The sequence below is a fragment of the Ceratotherium simum genome, chromosome 22 (genome assembly GCF_057802395.1).
Source record: "Ceratotherium simum simum isolate JZ-2026a chromosome 22, ASM5780239v1, whole genome shotgun sequence".
NCBI lineage: Eukaryota > Metazoa > Chordata > Mammalia > Perissodactyla > Rhinocerotidae > Ceratotherium > Ceratotherium simum.
Genome location: NC_141921.1, coordinates 38198418 through 38221949, shown reverse-complemented (window position 1 = coordinate 38221949; position 23532 = coordinate 38198418). Strand labels below are relative to the sequence as shown.

At 57.4% G+C, this 23532-nt stretch overlaps 1 protein-coding gene across 1 annotated transcript in view; it reads left to right on the top strand.

Annotated features, from left to right (window-relative positions):
* The window catches only part of PADI1 (peptidyl arginine deiminase 1), a 36908-nt gene that overhangs the window by 364 nt on the left and 13012 nt on the right, over positions 1–23532 (top strand). Inside the window, exons 2-9 of the mRNA XM_004425633.3 lie at positions 16111–16291; positions 17497–17569; positions 18212–18273; positions 19618–19735; positions 19863–19988; positions 21573–21745; positions 21893–21996; positions 23046–23169. Coding sequence (XP_004425690.2) covers positions 16111–16291; positions 17497–17569; positions 18212–18273; positions 19618–19735; positions 19863–19988; positions 21573–21745; positions 21893–21996; positions 23046–23169 — 961 coding nt within the window. The remainder of the gene's footprint in view (positions 1–16110; positions 16292–17496; positions 17570–18211; positions 18274–19617; positions 19736–19862; positions 19989–21572; positions 21746–21892; positions 21997–23045; positions 23170–23532) is intronic.

The window sequence follows — 23532 nt, the reverse complement described above, 5'->3', positions numbered from 1 at the left end:
GTCTGGCTCTGTGTTCTGGCATCTGAGTAGAACTTGTGTGGAGCATCAGAATGAATCGGTGCTCAAGACAGGGACCAGGACTGGGCCTCCCCCAATTTCTCCCTCAATTTCTTGCCAGTGACCCATCTCTGAGGGGGCGGGGTGGGGTGTGTGGCAGCTTGATCCTTGGAGGCCGGTCAGGGTGACTGGGGTCAGGAGGGAGTGGTCAGGGGCTGATTCAATGAGTTAATAAAAGAGAAGAACTTGGAACAAGACCTGGGGCTTGTATTGGCCAGGATGATGATGACGATGGCAGGGATGGTGGCAATGATGACGTCTGACAGGCAGCGGAAGCATCAGTTTCTCCTCTTGGCCCAAGTCCTCCCTGTCCTGGCTCTGCCCAGATGGGGCCCAGGGACTTGACCCAGCCTCAGTTTCCCTACCTGGCCACTGAGGGAGTTGCACTTAGGGAATTCTGGGGAATTTTCCAGCTCTGACAGACTCTCTATGGACTCCATTCCTGCTGCATTAGATGGGGCTAAAGCCCCTGCAGATGGGGGCACTCGGGGCAGGAGTCCCCCTCCCAGAGGAGGTGGGGGCAGTGGGGGGTCTCTTACGAGGTGGGATCTGAGCTCCCACTGCCCTCTTGGGTCTCAGTCCCTGTGTTCTCCCAGTCTAGTTATGCTGGCCCCAGGTTCCCACCTGGCCTCAGGTGAGCTTCTGTCCCAGAAGCCCACTCAGCCCCTGTCTTGGGCAGTGGTCTGGGGCCACAGTGACAGGGCTGGGGAGGGAGAGCCAGGGGCCCTGGAGGCCAGACCTTGGCTCTAAGTCATGATGGGGGCCCTGGTGTGGGGCTGGCGGCCAGCAGAGATCCCATCTTCTCCTGCCCTTTTAACATAGGGTTGCCAGAATTAGCAAATGAAAATCCAAGATGCCCAGTAAAGCTTGCATTTCAGATAAACAGCAAATAACTTCTTTAGTATATTGCATGGAACATACTTGTATTAAAAAAAAAAAATCTTCTGTTTAGCTGAAATTCAAATTTAGCTGGGCATCCTGTACTTTATCTGGCAACCCTGCTTTAACACCAAGAGCAAGAAGGGGTTCCTAGTGGGCCCCCGCCTTCCCGATTCCAGACCTCTGCTCTCGTCCCAGGCACTGGCTGTTTCTGAAAGGTAATTTCAGAACCTCGGGCCGGAAGCACTTGTCCGGGAGCCGGAAGGCCTGGGCTGTGGTCCTAGATCTGCCGCTGACTTGCTGTCTGCCATGGGCCAAGTCACCAGCGCTCTCTGGGCCTCATTTCCTCCTCTGAGCCCCAAGATGGGCTGAGTCCTCTCTTCAGTTCAGCGTGGAGGTAAAGTGCCCAGACCCTAGAGTTGGGCAGACTTGGGTTCTCATCCTAGCTCCCTTCATGGCTGTGTGACCCTGGGCTAGCTGCTGCACCTCTCTGAACCTCGGTTTCCTCATCCGACAATGGGAAAGCAATAGCACTGACCTTCATGGGTTGGGGGAGGATAAGTGAGACCACGCGTGTGCAGGGCCCCTTGCACCGTGGGGGCCTTGGAAGCGGGAGGTGCTCACAGCTCTGAAGGCTCTGTGGGTTCCCTTTTCTCCCGTATCCGTTCTTCCCATCTTGCCTTAGAGCAGAGGAGGAGCCGAGCACAGATCAGGGCGTGTGTGGTGGGAACAAAGGGCTATCTGTCTGAGATCTCCTTTGGGATCACCAGGCACCTTCGCCTCCTCAAATGCGTCCCAGCCCAGCTGTGGGGCACGGGGAAGCTGTCTGGGGTGTCCGTAGCTGCTGTGCTCTGGCCGACTCTGTGGGGGGCGCTGCATCGAATCCTGAGTGAGCTCTTGGAGAGACCTCCACCCAAGAGCCCTTCAGGAACCTTCGCCCTGGGCATTGGTGGTGACAAGGGTCATAGCCACTGCGAGTCTCTAAACTAGGAAACAGAAGTTTATTCTGCAGCCAGTTGGCTTAAACTGGCCTAAGGAAGAGCTTCTCGCCAGTGAGGGCTGCGATAGGCAGGGAAAGGGGGACGTGGAGTTGTCATCCTGGGAAGCTTTCAGGAGGATCATGAAGCTCACGGCAGGGCCTGGGCTGGCTAGGGGGAAGGGGCTGCCCTTGATGATGAACTTGGGGCTTCTCCACCCCCATCACCGGTGCCTGCCTCTAGCGGAGGCTGAGCAAGGGGTTTCTATGTGGCCTTGCTGGTAGAAGGGTGGGAGCCCCCCAGCAGAGGGCATGTGCCAGTCCCCTGTGCTGCCCCCAGTCTGAAACCTCCAGGAGTGGCAGCCGAGATGGGCGTGCGGGGTGACATCACGAGAAGTGATTAGCTCCCACAGGTGTTGCGTGGACCGGTTATTTGGAGAAATATTTGTGTTTGGGGTAATTGGGTCCCCAGGGTGTCCCAGCCCAAGGAACACTCAGAAATCCCCTTATTCAGCAAGTGCTGCAGATCCTACCCCTCGCCCCAGTGGGCTAGCTCACCACCCCAACCCCCTCACCTCAGTGGGCTAGCTCACCACCCTGATCCCCTCACCCCAGCGGGCCAGCTCACCACCCCAACCCCCCGGGTCTGGCCAGACTGCCCTGGCTGTCCCTGTCCTTGCTAAGTGGTGGCCCCCAGAGGACTCGTGCGATAAAAGAGGGGGTGGGCAGTGTGGGGACTCCATCAGTGGTCCAGCCTGGCCCTCTTTGTCTGCCCAGAGCCCAGAACCAGAGCCCGGGCTGGAGGCCCTAACACGCGCTTGCTCTTTGGGATGGAGGAGGCTGGCTGGGCGGGGACAGGGACGTTCTCCTGGGATGTTCCCAGGCCTCCCCAGCCCTGCAAAAGCATAAAGCAAAACAGCCTCTGGCTCAGAGACTGGTAGAGGTCGGGGCTACAGGGAGGAGGGACTTAGTGGGGCTCTCGGACGAGCCCGAGAGGCCCCGGGCTGCTTCCTTTTCTGGGGGTTCTCTGTTCTTCAACAAACAAAAATGCCAAAGCGGAGTTATAAAACCTGTGGCACATACATTCTTAGCATTTGCATTGAGTAAATTAAAGCTTTGAACTTGCGCAGAAGTACAATGAAGCCTAATGGCGCTCCTCGTGGGATAATCACAGGCCTGAGGCCGACACTCATTCCCGGTGCCTGGCAGCCTCGGGAGCGGGGCCGGGAGTAGGTTCAAGGCCGGTGAGGATCTTCTCTCCTCCTGGCTCCACCCTGCCGCTGCGTCACGTTCCTCTCCTGGAAGTGATGTTAAAGCTTAAACTGGAGGGCTCTTGGAGCACGTGAGGCCAGCGTCCTCCCTCAGTTCCCTGGGGCCACGGGAGCCGGCCAGTTGTCGAATCTGGACGTGGAATGGTGGGGTGTGCGTTCTTGAAACTAAAATATTGGCATCAGGGAGGGCCTCAGAGGTCAGCCACCCTTAACTCCACAGATGTCCCCGCCTCCCTGGTCCCTGTTGCCACCTGCTGTTTAGACACCGTCAGTCACTCCCTCCTCCCCTCTCTGCCCCCTCCCCGCCCCCTCCCACCGCTTCCCGTCTTGGACTCTCCTCATTCTTCACCTCCTCCGCTTCCCTTTCCAGCTCCCATCACTTCCACACCCTGGTTCTCTTTTCTCCTCCCCAGTCCTCCCTTCCTCTCTCAGTGGGCCAGGGGCCAGCTGGGGCTGGGAGGGCTGGAGAGAAGCCCGCTGTCCTGAGCTGGTGGACCATGCCAGAAGACTTGAGATGCAAGAAGTGGGGAGGTGGTTGCTCACTCGTGATGTAGGTTCCTCCTCAACCCCAAAATGCTTTCCCTGCAGTGTGTTGTCCTCTCCTTTGCTCTGTCCAGAGAAGCTTCCACTCCCTTCTCTGCGGCTTCTAAGCAGCTATTCAGCTCTGCCAAGTGGTCCTGATGCTCAAAGGTGTCGGGGGTGGGATGTGGGGCTGGAGGGAACTGGCAAATCCACACCCAGCTGAGGACATCAGCTACCTGGGGAGTCCAGGGGGCGGGCCTCAGCTGTGGGCCAGGAGGCGTGGCGGATTCCAAACGCTGCCATCCAGGCAGGTGTGGGTGTCCGAGCCTCAGGGCCGTTGAGGAGGAAGCTGGGACCTGCCAGGTCTTGGCAAGGGCCTGGCCTCTCAGGAGGTACAGACCTGAGTTTGGACCTCCAAATGCACCCTGGGTCCCAGAACAGAGACCCCGGTCACCCTGCATTTGACTCCAAGGCCACTTGAAGCCTTTGAAATGCTTCTTAGCACGTCTTGCCAGCCACAGGTATGACCCCTCCTGCCCCCGGCTGGGCTTCGGGCACTGTGCTCGAGGAGTGGGCAAAGAAGGTCAAAGATTCCACAGGAGGATCCTGCAGAGGGTACAACTGGTGTGGTCTGAGCCAGGCTGGGTGTCGAGGCCTCTGGGCACAGGGGAAGAGGAGGCTGGGGCTTCTGGACTTGGGTGAGGAGGACGGAAGGCTGGTCACCATGCTGACTGGGCCCCAGGGGATGCAGGTCTGTCGGGGTGGGGCCATCTGCGAGTCAATTCAATGACTGCTGAGAACAGGATGGCTGGTAGTCATAACCACCTGCTGGGGGTCAGGCTGGTCCTCGAAGGCTGTGTGACTTGGGTCAGTCACTTAGCCTCTCTGAGCCTGTTTTCTTCCATGCTAGATGAGGATGATATCGCCCGTTGTTTGTACCCATGAATTTGGCCCCATTTTACAGAGGAGAAACTTCACAACCCGCTGAGCACGGGCCGGCTTTTCTTCATGTGCAGATGGGGAAGCTGGCTGGGGGGGAGAAGCGAGTCCTGCCTCTGACTCTCCAGTCAGGGCTTTCTCTCGGGGACGTTCTGGTCCCCAGCCCGTTTTTCTCTGTTGGGAAGGCCCGTGGGTGAAAGCTGCCACCCCCTCCTCTCCAGCCCCCATTCCTGGGCGGGCAGGGGTCCATTTGTCCACTTGAAAGAAGGCCTGGCCAGCCTGGGCCCTCCTCCCGGGTTCTCCAGGTGTGTCCCTCTCTGAGCAATGACAGCCATAAAGCACCCACGATCGTCATCTCTGGGAGGGAGGGACAGCGGGAGAGGACACGGCCACGCATCATGTGATTCTAGACTCAGAAAATCCCTGCCTGTGACCTGGAGTCTGCGGGACGTCAGCCATCGCAGGCTGGCCTCTGTCAGCCACAGCCAGCACCGGGGGAGGACCAAGGAGAAAGCCACGCCAGGGCTGGAAGCTGACCCTTCTGTGGCCTGGACCCCACTGCGGTCATTTAACAAACGTCACTGGACACCTGCTCCGTGTTGGGCTCTGACACTCGGAGACGACACGGCTCACCCACCCGTGAGGGGCCCCCATCTTAGTCTGGGAGCTAAAAAACTTCAGGACATGGATGCTAATAACAGCACAATTAGTCAGGTTTCTTGGTCAGGTCAGAGAGTGAGGGAAAGTGCAAGAATTCTCTTCACCAACGCTTTTCCCCAGGGTCTAGCTGCTTCCCCACGCCTTCGTGACAGTAATGACAATGATGGCAGCACGGTCTCAAGTGTTCACAGTGCTCACCACATTATCTCAATTAAATCTCACAACAAGCCTATGAGGTAAGGACTACTCTGATCCCCATTTTGCAGACAAACTGAGACACAGAGAGGTTGAGACACTTGCCCAATGTCACACAGCCCACAAATGCTGGAGCTGGGATTTGAACTCAGGTCTGCCTGTTCCCAGATTCTGTGAGCTCAACCCTAGGAGAGCCCATTACCTGGGGATATTCTATGTTGCTGTGTCCGTGTGAGGGGTAGAGTAGGGTCAGGGTAGAGCATGACCTTTGGAGTCAGACCCAAGTAGGGTCAAATCCCAGCTCTACCACTGTCGCCCTGTGTGTGACCTCCCTCGGAATTTCAGTTCATCTTCTGTAAAATGGGGAGAGGAACAATAATTCCCCAGCTCAGCAGGCAGAGGCCACGGGGATGGAATTGGAATGGAGCAAATGCACGTTGTAGACTGAGATGTAACTGCCCCGTGTGGACCCCACAAGGGCAGGGCTGGAGGTAAGTCGTCTCTGCTTTCCCCGTGCCCAGCGTGGTGCCTGACACACAGTAGGTGCTCAAGAAACGCGTGCTGAGGCAGAGCAGCCATAGCACTAATGGGCACTTTGTGTGCCCCTGGGGAGCTGCTGTTCTTCAGGCCTGGAGCCCCTAGGGGCCGGCCAGCTCTGGGACTGTCAGCCATGGCGAGTCTCGGCTCCCGGCAGAAGCACCCAGAGCTGGCGCGCCAGAGAGGACGCGCCGGGTCCTACTGGCTGACCCTGTGGCATTTCTTGTGGCTTCAGGCCGGGAAACTTCAAATCCAGGACACCTGGAGGGTGGCACCTCGGGGGCTCCTGGAGGGCAGGTGGCTGGCCAGGTATGAAGAGGAGCCACAGGCCTGGCCAGCCTGCTCTGCTCTTGGCTGCCCACTGGCTTGCCCTTCAACCCTCCCATCCAATTCTGCATTATTCTCCCTCCTGCCCTTGCCTCTCCCCCAGCACGGTTGGGGGAGGGTTGTCCAGGGCACACTGGTCCTTTGTCACCCCCTCATACCCACCCACCCAGCTGGAGGCTGGGTCAGCGCCATTCTGCCCTCCCCGCCCAGACCCTAGGCTGGGCCACGGGGCTCCAGACCCCTGAGCCCTGGCCCCAGGGGCTGGTGAGGTCCAAGCGGCGGGTGGGATGGATAGCAAGAGAGGGACTTCTCCGTGGCTGCTGTATCTCCTCTCCCTGCAGACCAGGTGGTAAACTTCTGAGTGGTTGAGATAAGGTGTGGCCTGTGGAGCTCCAGTGGGTGGAAGCTTCTGAGAGGCAGGTTGCAGCCAAGCAAAAGGAAAAGGTTTCTAATTACCTGAGCTGTCAAAGCACGGAGGGGTGTGATGTAGTGAGCTGACTGTCACAGGAAGTGTCCAAGCACAGAGTCTTGTGATGGCCAGGCGGCTGGTCAGGATGACGTTCCAGAACCTTCTCTGACCCAAGGCAAATGCAGATACTCCACAGTCTCATTGTCTTAGAGCAGGCAGGGGCCAGCAGTTCATGGGCACAACCCTCTTGGCCTGCATCCACCTCACCCCTGCAAGGTTCAGGTGCATGGGGGGGAGGAGGGGATGTGGCTTTCCTGCCTTGGTGCCCCACGTGCTGCCTTGGGCCTCCCCTGCCTGCTCCCAAGGAGCCATATCAAAGAGCTTGTGTTGCAAAGGTTCAACATTTTCCTTTTTCCTTCCTACATCTTCCCCAAATATTTCCTCTCTCCTGTCCCCGCCGGGGCATGCTCAGGGCACACACGCTCATTTGAACGTCAGCCAGGACAGCAGACAACGGAACACAAGCCTGCTGCTCCCTCCTTTGCCAGTTTGTGACCCTAGGAAAGTTACTTAACCTCTCTGGGCAGATTTTTGCATCTTGTGGGGTGCAGATGAGATCACAGGTATCAAACACAGCATGTGCCTGGCACACAGTAGGTGCTTGGAGATGTCCCTCCAGTATAGCCCACTCCAGTATTACCTTGAGACACGCTACCCTCATGCCTTACCAGGTGGCTGGCACACGCCTTGCCAGCAAGCGGGCATGGCCAGGAATTACCTGTTGATGTGAAACTCCCCCTGCCACCCTCTGCGCCTCCTTCTGTGAGATTCTCTAAGAATTGACTCCATTCTCCCTGTAGCCTCCTTCTTGACCTGGTGCACCCGGCCTTGCTTTGGGTGAGGGGTGTGGGGATGCGGCACGATGGTCAGGCAGGACGCTGCTCTGGGTGACACAGGCGGACCGTGAAGGGGCCCGAGATGTCGGAACCAGTGCTGCGGGGGCAAAGAAGAAAGGACAGGGGGCTCTGGGCTGAGCTGTTGGGGACTCTGGGAAGAGTCACAGTAACGGCCATGATGGCACCAGACACTTATTCAGCACCCACTGTGTGCCAAGCACTTTAAATGCATCATCTCCTGGGATCCCCCAACAACCCTAGGAAGTAGCTCTTAGATTATATCCATTTTACAGAGGAGGGAAATCGAGGCTCAGAGCAGTTGAGCGACTGGGCTTGTGGCCACACCCCACACAGAGCCCACACGCCCCTCCATGGAAGAGGGGGCATTTGAAGTGGGCCTTCAAGGATGCAAAGATCCCCCTCGCCCATCTCCCTCTCTCCCCGCTCCACAGAGACCTGGAAGGGCCCCGGGGGGCAGAGGGCAGGTGAAGGCCCAGGCTCATCGGCATGACAATGGACAGATGGTAGAGACATAACAATGGTTACACCACCGGGTGGCTCCTGTGCAGTAAAGATTTTCTTTTCTTTCTTTTTTTTTTTTGTGAGGCAGATCAGCCCTGAGCTAACATCTGTGACCAATCCTCCCTTTTTTACTGAGGAAGACTGGCCCTGGGCTAACGTCCATGCCCATCTTCCTCCACTTTATGTCGGATGCCGCCACAGCATGGTTTGATAAGTGGTGCGTAGGTCTGCACCTGGGATCTGAACCTGCGAACCCCAGGCCGCCCAAGCGGAGGGTGTGCACTTAACCACTATGCCACTAGGCCGGCCCCAAGACTTTCATTTAAAGGGTGCTTGCAAATCCATCACTTGTTGCCTGACTGTGAGTTTGGGGACATGCCAGGGCTGCACACCGGTGTTTCGTTGGGTCTGGGGGCTGCGCCGTGAGACTTCACCAAAGGGAAGCTCCCGGGGGAGGCAGGGGTTGGGGGCTCCTGTGCAGCAACTGGGGAGGCAACACCCCCTGTGGGGCAGCCTGGGGCTCACCCCAAACTCCCCTGCCTGCCTGTGACACCCCCCAAGAGCAGCCTTTAATCCACGGACCACCCACAGACAGGAGCCTGAGAGATGAGGTAAGGCAGTGTGAACCCCGTCTCCAAGGCCTGGGGCACAGTGGGGGTAGGATGCCAAGGGAATGAGAATTGGAGGCGGCCCAGTGCCTGCCTGGCATAACCAGCCAAGTGTGGGCACAAGGGGAACCAGCAGCCCCTTTCCTCGGCCCCCTTCCTCGCAGTCTGCAAAGCTCCTGCCGTAGAGCTGCTCTCCTGCACCTTTGTCACCCTGAGAGGCAGCACAAGGAAAGCCACCTGGCTGGGGGTGACGGGATCCTCGAATTCAGTGGGGCTAGGACTCGACCAGGCCCCCCCTGGAGGGCAGGTGAGACCCACAGAGGTGGAGCTGGCCCTGGCCCTCAGCCCTGCGGGCAGGTGCCTCCTGCAGGACGCTTCCCAAGGCCCGTCCTTGTAGGGACTCACCCGGCCCCTGCAGGGAGAAAGAAGGGGAGACTGGAGTCCCAGCACCCCAGAGGGGTGAACTGAGGCCTGAGTCGCTGAGCGAGGGGGAGGGCAGGAAGCCAGGCTGGGCCCCAGAGGAATGGTACCGGTTCTTTTCCTCCCCCTTCTTTCATCATCATCATCATCATCATCATCATCATCATCATTGTTATTACTATGACTATTTTCCACCAAGACTCCAAATAAGGGGTTGTGTGGCAGGGGCTGTGACTTGGAGGTGTCAACTTTTGCCTGAATCTGGGGATTGGCTCTGTGGAACCCCGCTCCCCTTGAAAGGGCTGCGTCTGGCGATGGCAGTCCTGGGGCGGGGTGGAGCAGGGGTCTCCCATGAGCTGGGAACCTTCCGCTGCAGCAGGTGCCCTGGGCTTGTGCCTACTTGCTCTCGGGCTGTGTGGGCAAGGGCTCCCGGGCCAGGCAGATTGGATTCAAATCCCAGCTCAGCCACCTCCCAGTTGGGCAGTCCTGGGAGAGCCATTCCATGTTTCTGATTGCCCAGTCCTCACCCACAGACAAGGGTTTGTTGTGTTCCTCCTGGTCTGTGCCAGGCACTGAGCTGGGCACTGAGATGACAGCAGCGTTAGAGTAAAATGGAAAAGTCCCTGCATTCTAGAGGGAGAAAGGGAGAGGGGAGCAATGAGCAAATATGTCATATAAACATAATATGTCAGGTGACAAGTGCCACGGGTTGAAATGAAGCTGGGTCGTGGGTTAGAGAGCACAGGGTTCATGGTGTCATTCATGTCACACAATGGGGCAGTCAGGGAAGGCCTCTCTGAGAAGGAACCGAGGGAGTGAGCACCCAGCGGATATCTGCGAGCTGAACATTCCGAAGGAAGAGGATTGCAAGTGCCGAGGGTCTAAGGCGGGAGTGAGCCTGGGCTGCTGGAGGGAGAGAAGGAGCGGGGTCTGCGGGAGCCACGAGGTGGGGAAGCCAGCGTGGGGCAGCACAGAGCCTCCGTGGAAAGGTTGTGAGCAGAATGGACACCATGTGACTTTGTTTTAAGAGGATCCCTCTGCTGCTGTGTTGAGAACAGAGGTGGGCAGCAGGGGAGGAAGCAGGAGACCAGCCTGCTGGAAAAATCCACATGAGAGAAGCTGGTGGCCTGGACTAGGGTGCTGGCTGGGGAGGAGGGGAGCACGGCAGCCTCCGCAGATGCTGTGAAGGCGGAGCTGATGGGGTTTGCTGTGGACCAGACGCCAGGGCAAGGGGAGGAGAGGGAACCAGGGTGAATCTGAGGCTGGAGCGGCTGTGGACTGACGTGGGCAGGTTTGGAGGGGGCAGGAGTGGGGAAGGAGGAGCTTGGTTTTGGACATGTTAAATTTAAAATGCCTGTTAAACACCCAAGGGAGATGTTCAAAAGACAGTCAGCTATAAGAGTCTGGAGGAGGAAAAGCGGGGTTCTGAGCATAGCCATGGTGCAGGTGGAGATCACCAAGGGGGAGTGTCTACAGGAGAAGGGAAGCAAGCACCGGGCCCCGGGCCAGGCGGGCTGGAGCCGGCTGGGACGCCCTCTCAGGTGCACCAGTGAAGGGATCCTGCCGGTAGCTGAGCGTGTCTGTTCCAATTATGCATTCCAGCACTGGGGGAGAAACCACAATGGGCTCGGGGACCTGAGATAACCTCCATTGACCACTTGCCACCATAAGCCTCTACTCTGACCGGTGGGCCACAGTGACCTTTTGAATCTCCTGGAATTTGTGTCAGTTCAGAGCCAGTGTCAGTAAACCTGGAAAAGTCTGACTATTTCCTGCTCCCCAATGCATGGTCCTGTGCACCCTGGAAGCACCCTGTGCTCCCAATGCACCCTGGACAAAGGCTGTAAGTCCTTTGGAGAAGGCTGGGAGAAAGAAAAGTACAAATTTTTAGCAGTATGGTGGGGTCCTTTTCCAAGGGGACCTGACCGTCATCTTTTAGGAAGTTTACAAGCCTGTTGTCAAACACGGCCATTATTTAAAATTAAATTATATACACTTACAATTAAATAAATTATATTAAAAACAAAGATAATACACTCAAAACGCATCACTTCCTAATTATTTTACTACATTCTACCATTACCTATGCTCTGGAGATCATTTACCTCTGTGTGGTAGAAACAGTTATATCCTAGGGAGCTGCTGTGCATCTCTCGGCAACTCCAAGTTCAATGACGTTGCAATGGTAACCCGAAATTGACCATAGTGGGAGCATTTACACCATGGAAATCGGCCAGTGCTACAAATCATGACTCCATTTATTGTTTATCGATCGTCTAGACTAAGAAAGTGATGGAGAAAAGGTTAATAACACTGATTAATCTTAAAAGTGTGTTGTGTCTATGGCTGTTACATTGTGATAAGCACAAAAAGTTTTCTTCCAGTGTTATCGGACTCAGCAAAGAAGTTGCTCACATCACTGAAGGAGTGAAGTTTGGCATCTTCCTTGTTTCACTTTCATCTTATTCTTGAACATGAACGAAAAGATCAATCAACATTCACGTCATGTATCAGATTTAGTGACAATCAATTTACTGGAGGAAAGAATTAGCAGATTGCGCTGAACTCCGTTTGTGGAATTGTGGTTGAGTTGCAATTGGGTTGGCCACAGTTACAAGAGAGGCATTCTGTAAGAATCAGCGGGCTCTATGGAACTGACAACAAATTTTACAATCAAGAGTACTATATACTGTACTATTATCTGTGTATTGCATGCTGTATATGCACCCCCCCATCTCCCCAACCGCTGGCTGTTAGACCTTTGCCAGCGCTCCACTGCCCGGGGTACTCCGGAGTTAGGAGGGCAGAGCGTGGAAGGGAAGTGGCAGAGGGGACAGCCAGGGGCGTGAGAGGAGAGCGGAGGAGGCTTGTGTCCCAGGGCCCAAGTGGGAAAGTGTTTCAGGAAGGACAGTTGACCATCTGGGTCAAGGTCTCTGACAGGCCACCAAGAGAGGAAGAAGAGAAAGGCCTTTTGGATTTGGTAGCAGAGTGGTTTTGATGGCGCGGTGGGGAGACAACGGGAAGAAAGGATTGGGCAGCAAGGACACACGACTCCTGAGGAGTTTTCCTATAAAGGGAGCTGAAGAAATGCGGGGGTGGACGGCCCAGGGAGGGTGAATTTTCAGGATGGGTGATATTGACAGCGTATCTGTGTGCTTGGTGATGGAGAGCGAGCAGGGGCAAGGCCAGGTGACACTCGAGTAGGGAAAGCGCACCCAGGGAGGATTGGGGCCGCACATCCGTTGTCCCAGGAGGGCAGCGTGGATGCGGGCTCACAGGCAGGTGGGCTGGCAGATGAAGCGGTGGGAAGAGGTAGGTTATCAGCTCTGGGTGAGGAGGGGGAGGAGGCGAGGGAGGTTTCCGGAGAGAGGAGAAGGTTTGGAATGGTTTTCTAGGACTGTGAAAGAGAAAAAAGCACCCAGAAATGTTGTAAGACTGCCAGTCAGTGCCACGGGTCACTTGAGGTCAGTGGTCACGAGTCTAAGTGGGTGCAGGTGTAGAGTGGGTGGAGAAGAGGATTTAACTGTGGCTGGAGCTTTGCTTAGGCAGCATGGCGGAGGGAAAGATGGCCAAAGGAGTTGAGAGTCGAGGGAGGGTTTACAGAATCTAAGCCAGGTGAAGGGAAGAGAGAACAGGAAGGGGTGCCAGCTGGCGAGAAGGGGGTAGAGAGGGCTCAGCCTTCAGTGGGTGCAGGTCCCGGTGGGGTTGAAGGCTTGGTAGAGCTGGTGTGCTAGAAGGAGTGAGCTGGCAGGTTAGGAGGTGGCATCAGAGGGGGTGCTAACAGGGGAGTTTGTAGTGGGTGTAGTTCCTGACAACGACAAAGTCTAGGGTCTGTCCAGGCGAGAGGGTGGCTGAGCCCGGGCAGAGGACAGGGTCACTGGAAGAGAGCAGGTCAAGGGACTGAGGGGCTAGGATGCTGGCACGTCACCCACGTGGCTATTGAAATAAAAAGTGGTGACAGCAGCACTGGAGACAGAGGCAGGAACCGGCACCCTCAAGGAACAAGGACAGAACGACGATGATCTGGACATGACATTGAGGAGCAAGTGGGACCCCTGCCCACCTCGGGCCCAGTGGTGGCGGGGAGTGAGGGAGAAACCCACAGCTGAGAGGGCTGCAGGGGAGACCATGCCCACTGCGAGGTGCAGGTCTGTACAGAGCCCAGGTCAAGGAATCTCTCTGAGACATGGTTGAAGCACCGTGCAGATGATGGTGCATGAGATTGGCCGGGAGTGCGGAGGATGAGATTGGCCAGGAGTGTGGAGGATGAGATTGGCCAGGAGTGGGGAGGATGAGATTGGCCGGGAGTGCAGAGGATGAGATTGAAGGAGAGTGGGGAGGATGAGATTGAAGGAGAGTGGGGGAGGATGAGATTGGCCGGGAGTGGGGAGGATGAGATTGAAGGAGAGTGGGGAGGATGAGATTGAAGGAGAGTGGGGAGGATGAGATTGAAGGAGAGTGGGGAGGATGAGATTGAAGGAGAGTGGGGAGGATGAGATTGAAGGAGAGTGGGGAGGATGAGATTGAAGGAGAGTGGGGAGGATGAGATTGAAGGAGAGTGGGGAGGATGAGATTGAAGGTGAGTAGGGGAGGATGAGATTGACCGGGAGTGGGGAAGATGAGAGATGGGGTCTGATTGGGGGATGAGAGTCCCGGAGACTTGGGTTCCTCCGGTAACTGATTAAGCAATGACGAAGGGCATGTAAGATGGGAGGACTCCTGAATGTCTCGTGGCTCACCAGGATGGTAAGGTTGTGAGTGTGGGGTGGGGTAGGTGGGTCTTGCCAGCAGCCTGCGGGGCTCGGGGGTCCTCTCCACCCCAGCCTCAACTGTAAAACTAGGGGAATAATAAGTGGCTTGCGGGACTGTGGCGAGCATCAGAGCCAGGCACTGAGTAGGACTTGGGATCATCGTAACTACGACCCCCGTCACCGTTGTCAATGCAGGCAGCTGTTTGATGGGGACAGAGTGACCGTGGTGGGGTTAGGATATGGTTTCTCCAGAGGTTTAATATTTGGGTGGGTTCTCAGGGGTCCAGGAAAGGATGGAGGCAGGAGGATATTTCAAAGGAGCCTTCTGGCCTTGGCATCTTTGCTGTCGGGTGGGCGTCTGTAAGTGAACTTGACCTTGGGTGGCAGCCCTGAGGCTGATGGCTCTGCCCTGGGGCATGGCAGTGGGGAACCCTGACACATAGGGGAGGAAGAAACACTGACATGTAGTTCCCTCGTCCGACTCCCCTCTAGGATGTCAGCTCCACGTGGCCAAGGGCCTCGTGGAAGCCTGGGGCCCAACCCAGTGCCTGGCACCGAGAGTCCAGGGGAGGAAGAAGGTCAAGATCGCCCCCAGAGGCCCTGTTGACTCAGCTCTGGGGGCCCTGTCGCCCAAGTTTGCAGAGCCCCCCTCCAGTCTATGGCCCAGGAAAGCTGGCCCCTGCTTACTTGTGGCCTGGAGGAGCTGGCGGTGTGAGGAGTGGCGTGGAGGCCCAGAGACGAGTGCCCCAGGCTGGGACCCGGCAGACTGAGGGCTTCCCGACTCTCCTTTCTGGAGCCCAGTGCTCTGAGGTGTCAGGGGGATGTGGGGTATCAGGTGGATGGGGAGCAGTTGCACTGGGTCCTCGCAGGAGTCAAGTTCTATATCTCCACTGGGTACAGACGGGCCTGAATCCCCCTGCAGGAGAGGGGAAACGGAGTCCATTTATTCACTTAACAAGTGTTTCTGAGCACCCACTACGGGCAGACCCCGTTATAGGTGCTGAGATACAGCACTGAGCAAATCAAACAAAACTCGCTGCCCTCGAGGAGCTGACCATCTAGGAAAGATGGTCAGTAACAGCATGATTAAGCATCAGAGCAGAGGAAGAGGGAGAGGGAGAGTGGAGGAGAGGTGGGAGTAAGGGGCAACTTTAAATGGAGTGAGGGGAAGCTCCTTGAGAAGGTGACATTTAAGCAGAGCCCTGAAGAGGGTAAAGGAATACGCGTTGTGGATATCTGGGAGAAGAGCATTCTAGGCAGAGGAAACAGCCAGTGCAAAGGCCCTGAGGCAGGGCAGACCGGCAGCTTCATGGAACAGTAGGAAGGTCAGCATGGCTGGAGCAGAGTGGCGAAGGGGAGTGAGTGGGGAGGAGGAGGTCAGGGAGGTGGCAACGGCAGATCAGGAGGGGCCTCGTATGCCACTGTGGGGACTCTGCCTTTTACCAAGCATGAAGGGAACCCCTGCCTTTGAGCCAAGGAACAACACAATCTGACTTCATTGTGCTGTGTGCGGAACAGACTTGGGGGGCACAGGTGGGCCTAGGGAGACCAGTGATGCCCAGCCTCTAGGGGGCGGGGATGGCAATGGAGGTGGTGAGAAGTGGTCGGCCAAATGGATTTCCTGTTGGGTTAGAGGATTTGGAAGTATCTGAGGGGGAGGCCATCAGGTGGGGTGGGAGTGTCCAGAGGTTTGTGTCTCTGCTCTCTGCAGCCTTGGGGTGCTGTTGGAGTGGAGGGGGTAAATCCCGTGGCTCGGCCCCCTCCCCCCCATCCTCCCTCTTTTGTCTGTCTTCTGTCCCGGGATCCACGTGAGGTCTGCGGAGAGGGCTCTGCCACTCAAACCAAGTTCAACAGCCATGGCTCTGCTCCAACCCCCTCATGTTACAGATGGGGAGACTGAGGCTGGGGGATGATGTGCCCACGGTGGGTCACAGGGGAATCAGTGGAGAGCTGGGACGGAGCCCAGGCTGCCCGGTGCCCAGCCAGGCTGGTCTCCTGGCCAGTGGCAGCCCCACCCCCGCCGCTCCCCAATCCAGCTGCTGGAGGGTGCTGTGTGCCTCGCCTGGCAGCCCCAGCCCACGACCCCACTGTGGTCTCTCTCCTGAGCCCCTGCACCCTTGCGTCTCTCTTTTCTCTGCCAGTGATGTGCCCAAGGGTGCCGAGACCTTTGGGGTCTCTGAGAGCTCCGGGGTGAGGGTCTTCGTGGCCTACGACCCAGAGCAGGTGACAGTGCCAACAGGCCAGGCCCGCTGGCCCCTGGACGCCAGCGTGGATGTGATTGTATCCGTGGACACAGCCAGTAAGGACGTAAATGATCTCAAGGTAAGAGGCCACTTCCCCACAGTAAGGGGCTGCACCTCCCCACCCCACCCCCACCCAAGCTAAGAGCCTCCCCCAAAGCATGCCCCCATTCGTATATCACCCCCACTCCACCAAACCCCACAAGCTTTTGACACCTACATCCACACAACACACCCTGATACAACTCCACAGACACCTAACTCGCAAACCCACCCAACACCGCAGCATCGCATATACACACACGAATGAATACTCCCGTAAAGACACAGCTGCCCACACCCCCTCAAATTCACAAACACCCCACGTTAATCCCTGTTCTCAACCTACACACAGACCCCACAAGAGAAGCCCCCCGCTCTCACGTAGACAGGACTCCATAGCAACGCCCCGTGCACACACACGCTCGCACGCAGACACGCGTACATCCCTGGGTGTGTATGTCTTTCATACCTAAGGAAGAAGGAAGCCTTCTCCTGCACAGATCACACCCTCCTCGCTCCCCCCAGGCACCCACGACACACAGTGACCCAGTGATTCCTTGACTCGGCCCTTTCTCCCCTGGCAGGGAAGAGGCGGGGACTGTGCAGCGTTGAGAGCAGGGGCCCTGGAGCCCGCCATGGGCTCAGATCCCACCTCCTCTGCTTACTGGCTCCGGGCCTGCAGGCAGGGCCCCCAGTGGCCTCATTATGAACAGGCCGGTCTACTGGGGCCGTCCTGGGGGCTCACTGAGATGGCCTGGGTGGAGCAATTGGCATGGGTTCTGGACCACGGGAAAAGCTCCGTGACCACTGGCTGTTATTGTGTGTGTGTGGGGGGTCATTGTTCCCATTTTGTAGACGAAGAAACAGAGGCCCAGAAAGTTAAGGAACTTGCCTAAGTCAATGGCGACAGCTGCCCCTTCCCTTTCTTTCTTTCTGACATCCCCATGGAGTCCCAGGATCCAGCTGCTCCTCTGGGATCCGCCCCACCCCACCCAGCCTTCCTTGCTCCTCAGCCCAGCCCTGGAAGCCAGGGAGGCGTCCACAGCCTCTCCAGCTGGAGAAGGCAGCTCCGAGTCCCAGCTGGGAGCCCATGAGTCTGGGACCTTCAGCAGCGGGGAGGACCTGGGGGTCCCCTGCCTCCCCCGCCTCCAAACAGGGCTGTGGGGGGTGCGGGACGCACCCACCCCCCGTCACTGCCATCTCTGAAGGGGCCGTGCTGGCTTAGGGCTGATGATGTCCCCACAGGTGAAGGTCTCCTACTTCGGGGAGCACGAGGGCGACGCCCTGGGCCACAGCGTGCTCCACCTCACGGGCGTCGGTAAGTGCCCCTCCCTGGCTCTCCGTGTGTCTTCCCTCCTCTCCATGTTGGCCGTTTGAGGGTCTTAGGTGAGCCCCCCAGTGCAAGGCCCATGGCCAGCTTCCTCCACTATCAAGGAGCTTGGCTTCTTCAGAGAGCTTCCATCCACTCTAGAACCCGGGGATGGGGACCCGGCAACACTGAGGGCCACAAGAATCTAGAAACTGCACTGCCTGTGGGTCAACAGCTAGACCCACAGTAGGCCTCTTTCATCCGGAGTCCCGCCTGCCATGCTCACGGGAACGCCAAGACTCATCGCTAAACGTGGGAGAGCCATGCACCCCTGTGGCCAGGGCCCCGGGAACTGCGGAACCAGCACCTAGAAGCTCAGGCCTAGACCCCAACCACCAGGGTCAGGGCCACCGAGAGCTAGCAGTTCAGCTCAAGTAGATGAGCAGGAAACTCGAGAGCCGAAGACCTGGGTCCCACCAGCACGCAGAACCCCAGGGAGATGCCACAAGGGCTCCCGGGCTGGGGCGTGGTCCCCGGAACAGGGCTTCTGCTCTCATGGGCTCGGGGGGCAGAGCTTGCCCCTCCCTGGACACGATGGGTGTGAAGATGGGACTGGGGAGCCCCTGGCAGCCCCTCTCCATCCCTTTTCAGACATCTCCCTCGACGTCGACACGGGCCGCACGGGCAAGGTGAAGAGGAGCCAAGGTGACAAGGTGAGAATCTCCTGGCTACCCCCGGATGGCAGGGTTGACAGGCAACCTGGGGATGGTCCTGGGGTAGTCCTCCAGAAGGGTGACAGATTCCTAGGGTCTGTGGTATCCAACAGTGTAGGAAACCCATCTTGGGAACTGCCAAATTGGCACGAGTGGGCATTAACTTACACCGTGTGAGCGATGTGCTGTGTGACTCCTGTAAAACAGGTTGCCCTCTCTGAGTCTCTCTTGTGCCACCTTGGAATTGGGATGGGTTCTTTCCCTTGGTGCCTTTTCTATCACCTGGGCTGTATTTGGACCCTCAAACGTGGTAGGTGCTTCATTAAAGGTCGTTGGGTGACTGAATGAAGGCTAGGAGAAGATAAGGCTTCTGGTAGAAGAGGCTGGGTGGGTGGCCCCAGTCAGATCCTGAAGAATGAGGAGGAGACTGGGGTGGGCTCAAGGCGTTACCACACAGGAAGTATCTGGAAGCTGTCCTGGGAGGGGTAGAAGGTATAGTTTTTAGGGAAAGACCCCAGAGATGAAGCCTGGATCACAAGGCTTTGAGGACAAGATGGGGCAGGGCTGCCATGGGTGGCTGTGCAGGTTGTTCACTGTACAAAGTGGTGAGTGGGGGCTATGATACAAATCACGTCTTGGTCCCTGGTGCAGGGCAGCATTTACCCAGTGGGGTGGATGAGAGTGCCACATAGGTTAGCAGTGGCCCTGTGCAGTCCCCCAGACCTGAGTTGGAATCCCAGCTATGTGACTTGGGGCTCACTTCCCAGAGCCTTTCTTCCCTCTTCCATGAAATGGGGAAAGTGAGCCCTGCTTTGCAGGGTCTGGTGGGCACAAAGTGGAGGCGCGGCGGGGAGAGCTGCAATCACAGAGGGAAGGTCCAGCTCTGAGCTCAGACCTCCTTGTGGGGCCCTCAGGACTGTGAGTGGACATCAGAGATGCCTGTGGGCCAGGCCCCAGGAGAGCGCTGGAGTGGGGAGAGTCTCCCAGGGATTCTGCAGCCCCATCAACGTCAGGGCAAGGCAGCCTCTGTCCCCCAGGCAGGGCCAAAGCTCAGCAGGCTGGTGAAGGCCATTTCTAGGTATGGTGACATCACCCTTCCTCTTCCAGTGTGGTAGTTGGGTGTATATGGTTGCACAGGTTGTTCACTGCACAAGACTGGGGCGGCTCTGGGTCTAGAGGCTTGGAGCTCCAGTCCCCAAATCTATGATCCCTCTTTAAGTCTTTAAGCAAACTCAGAATACAAAAGTCTCCAAGTTAACAAAGCGGCCCGCCCTAGCCACGTCCACACCTCCTTCCCAGAGCCCCCTGGGTCCCACTGACCCCAAAGCCACTTGTCTGCCACAGAAAACCTGGCGCTGGGGCCCTGAGGGCTATGGGGCTGTCCTGCTGGTGAACTGTGACCGAGATAGTCCCAGGTCTAGGGGGCTCGACCTCGCCAACAGGCAGCTGATGTCGCTGGATGGTGAGTGACAGAAGGGGTGTGTGGGGTAGTCCAGGGTGATGGTGTGGGGCGGTAGAAAGCTGGGGGGGTGGGGGGGCCTGTCGGTGGGGTGGAGGGAGGATCATCTCACGGGTGCCACTCTCTCCAGACCTGCAGGACATGTCCCCGATGGTGCTGAGCTGTGACGGCCCAGACAAGCTCTTCGACAGCCACAAGCTGGTCTTGAACGTGCCGTTTTCTGATGCCAAGAGAGTGCGGGTCTTCTGTGCTAGGGGTGAGTGGCCTGGCGGGGCGTCTTCCCTCCCCGCTCCATCCTCGGCCTCCCGAGCTCTCTCTTTCTTCTCTTACCCGCTTCTCTCCCTTCCTTCCACCATTTTTTCATAATCTCACTACAGCTGGCAATTGGCCACCCCATCAGCACACAACACATCACCTGAGAGGGAGGTTCGAAAACTAGTCCTATTTTACAGAGGGGGAAACTGAGGCTTGGATGCACGAATTCACTGTCTTAAGCTCACAAAACCAGCTGGGGGTGGAGCAGGCATTCAAACCCGGGTTTCTTGAGCGCCAAACCCCTCCTCTGTCTACTGCCCGCCTTGCCCCCACCCTCTGGTCCTTCAGCGTGGAATGGGCCCCCGAGGCAGGCCAAGCACTGCCAGGCTGGGTGAGGCGGGGGCAGGAACAGAGAAGCTGAGGTCCAGGTCTGCTCTCAGATCCCGGCTGCTCTGCCAGAGATTTTATTCATCAAAGTCTGTGGCTTAAAAAAAATATACCGATGCTTAACCCTCAGGTGCCCTCACTCATTTTTATAAATACCAAGAGGCTTCTCCTGCCCCTTACTCCTTCCTCTTCACCCTCCTCTGTTCAAACTGACCCAGAACTTGTTGTTCTGGCGGAAGCAGTCTGGCAGGAGCTAGAAGGTTCCTTCCCGTGCACGGATGGTGGAAGTTCGGGCAGAGGCCTGACTTGAAGATGCTCACTGTGATACCAGAACACATGCAAAGTCCCAGTGAGTGAACTCACAGCCTTTCCTGCTGTGACCGAGAACGTGCCGGGGTGACATTTCCCAGAAGCCCTCAGGGAGGAGGGAAGAGGGCTGGGCAGAACTGCTACGTGCCAGGCGGTTTTTAAAATAAATGGAGGTGAAATTCACATAACATAAAATTAACCATTTTAAAGTGAACAGTTCAGTGGCGTCGAGTACGTTCTCAATGTTGTGCAACCACCACCTCTATCTAGTTCCAAGACATTTTCATCTTCCCCCAAATACATCCCTGTCTCCACTGTCAGTCCCTCCCATCCCCCGCCCCCCCCAGCCCTAGGCAACCACTAATCTGCTTTCTGTCCCTACGGATTTGCCTATTTTGGACATTTCATATAAATGGAATCATAGTATACGTGGCCTTTTGTATCTGGCTTCTTTCACTTGTAATGTTTTTAAGGTTCATCCATGTTGTAGCATGTATCAATACTTTATTCCTTTTTATGGATGAATAATATTCCATTGTATGGATATACCACATTTTGTTTATCCATTCATCCATTGATGGATATTTTGGGTTTTTTTCACCTTTCATGCCAGCTGCTTTTATCTCCTTATCTGGTTTAAAGCTTACACCAACCTCGTGAGATATGTAATTTAGCCCATTTTACAGATGAGGAACTGAGGCTCAGAGAGGTTGAGTCACTGAGCCAAGGTCACACAGCTTGCACACAGCAGAGCTGGAGAGGAGCCCAAGTAGATCTAACACGAAAGTGGCTCTGCCCCTGGATTCCCGTCCTCAGGTTTCCTGTCCTCCTGTCCTCACAGCCACACACCCCTGTTCCAGCACTGTCCCCTGACACTGGTTCCCCCTAGGTGGCAATTCCCTCTCAGACTACAAGCAAGTGCTGGGGCCCCAGCGTCGGTCCTACGAAGTCAAGCGGCAGGCGGGGGAGCGGCAGATCAGCTTCTACGTGGAGGGGCTCACCTTCCCCGACGCTAATTTCCTGGGGCTGGTCTCCCTCAGCGTCAGCCTGGTGGACACCAGGGTATGTACAGTGTTGGGGGCTGGGATGCGGGCGGAGGGCTTGGGGGACCAGTTTGGAGGCTCCAGGGCTGGGCAGGCTGGGGGCTGGGGGTCTTGAGGCCTGATGGGGCTCCCTGCAGGGCCCACTGAGTCCTCATTTTCCCCCCAGACCCTGCCTGAGGTGCCCCTCTTCACAGACAGCGTGGCCTTCCGCGTGGCTCCCTGGATCATGACCCCCAACACCCAGCCCCCCCTGGAGCTGTATGTGTGCAGGTGAGGCCTCACCTCCCCGCGGCTCTCCCACCATCTCTGGACTCCTAGAGTCAGGAGGAGAACACTGGGTCTGGGGCTGGCCCCTCACTCAGACCAGACGGATTCATGGAGGGCACCCACGGCACGGGCCAGGTGCAGGACAGCAGCGGGCTGCTTAGGCCTGTCCCCTCCCTGCCCCGAGCAGCTAAGGCCCCACCCGAGGTCACTGGCTCAGGCTCCAGGGCCCCTGCCCCTGCCCTGTCCTGCTTGCAGCAGCCTCGGAGCATCTCGGGTTTAGCTTGGGCCATGGGACCAGGCCCTGTTCAGGCTGCTGGTGGCTGCAGGAGACCTAGCCCAGCCCTGACGTGGGGGTGCTCCTGGGCCTGCAGAGAACACGGCAACCAGCCTCCAGGATCCTCTGTGAGCCCTGGCCCAGCCCAGGTCCCCGGTCCTTCTGTCATCTCTCAGAATCCTTGTCAGGCCCCTTGATGGCCGGGTGAGGCTCGACTGACATGGCCACTCCAGGCTCCTGGATCAGAGGTCAGACCACAGTTGACGTGGAACATAAGTCAAAAGGCCGGGAAGGGTGTGGCCAAACAGGTTTGCTCTGCTCACCTGGGTCCAGGTGCGTGCAGGTGTTCAGAAGGGAATTCTTTCTTTCTTCTTGCTCACAACCCCACCCTGACTCCTCTCTTTAGGCCAGTTGTGCGGGACAGGAGTAGACGGGGCTACCTGCCCCCTCACTACCACCTTAACCAGTGAGATTCAGTCCCCAGGTCACCTCCTCCAGGGCTGCCCCTGCTGGCCTCGGTGTCCTGCCTCTGGGCCCTTGGCTGGCCCCTCACCTTGGATCTGCCACCTGATGTGATCTGGGGACGTATCTGTCTGTGTCATTAGCCCACGAGCCTCTCTAGGGCAGGGACTGTGTTTGAACCCCTGTCCGCAAGGGTCACACAGGGCCCAGCACAGACCAGATCAAGGCGCCCCCAGCCATGCCCCCACCTCCGGGCCCTGAGGCCAAGGCCACAGTCAGAGGTCATTGTCATGCTCCCTCTCCATGTGTTTTGCAGAGTGATAGACTCTCATGGCTCAAATGACAAATTTCTGGGTGATGTGTCTGACCTGGCACTGAAAGCCAACTGCAAGCTGATCATCTGCCCTTGGATTGAAAATCGAAATGACCGCTGGATCCAGGTGGGTGTGGGAGCAGACCCTGCAAAGAGTGCGGGCCGCCCGGGGGGGCCTGAGCCGCCCTCCTTCAGCCCGGCTTTGAGTAGGGGGCCTGCACGGGTTCCCAGAGGACCTCAGTCTCCCTCTCCCGAGAGAAGCCAGGCCAGCCTGGGGATCGGGACTCGGCGGGGGGCGGGGGTGCCATGCGGCTTAAGGGAACGCTTCCCTGCTGCCTGCATCACCTGGTCTCTCTCGCTTCCCCCCAGATGCTCTGGTCCCAGACAGAACCCGCTTCCGGCTGAGGTCCCAAGAGGCCTCACTTCCACCTCCTCCTCACCCTGGCCCCCTCCCCAGGTCTTGGGGAGGATCTGCGGCACCCCCGCCGCC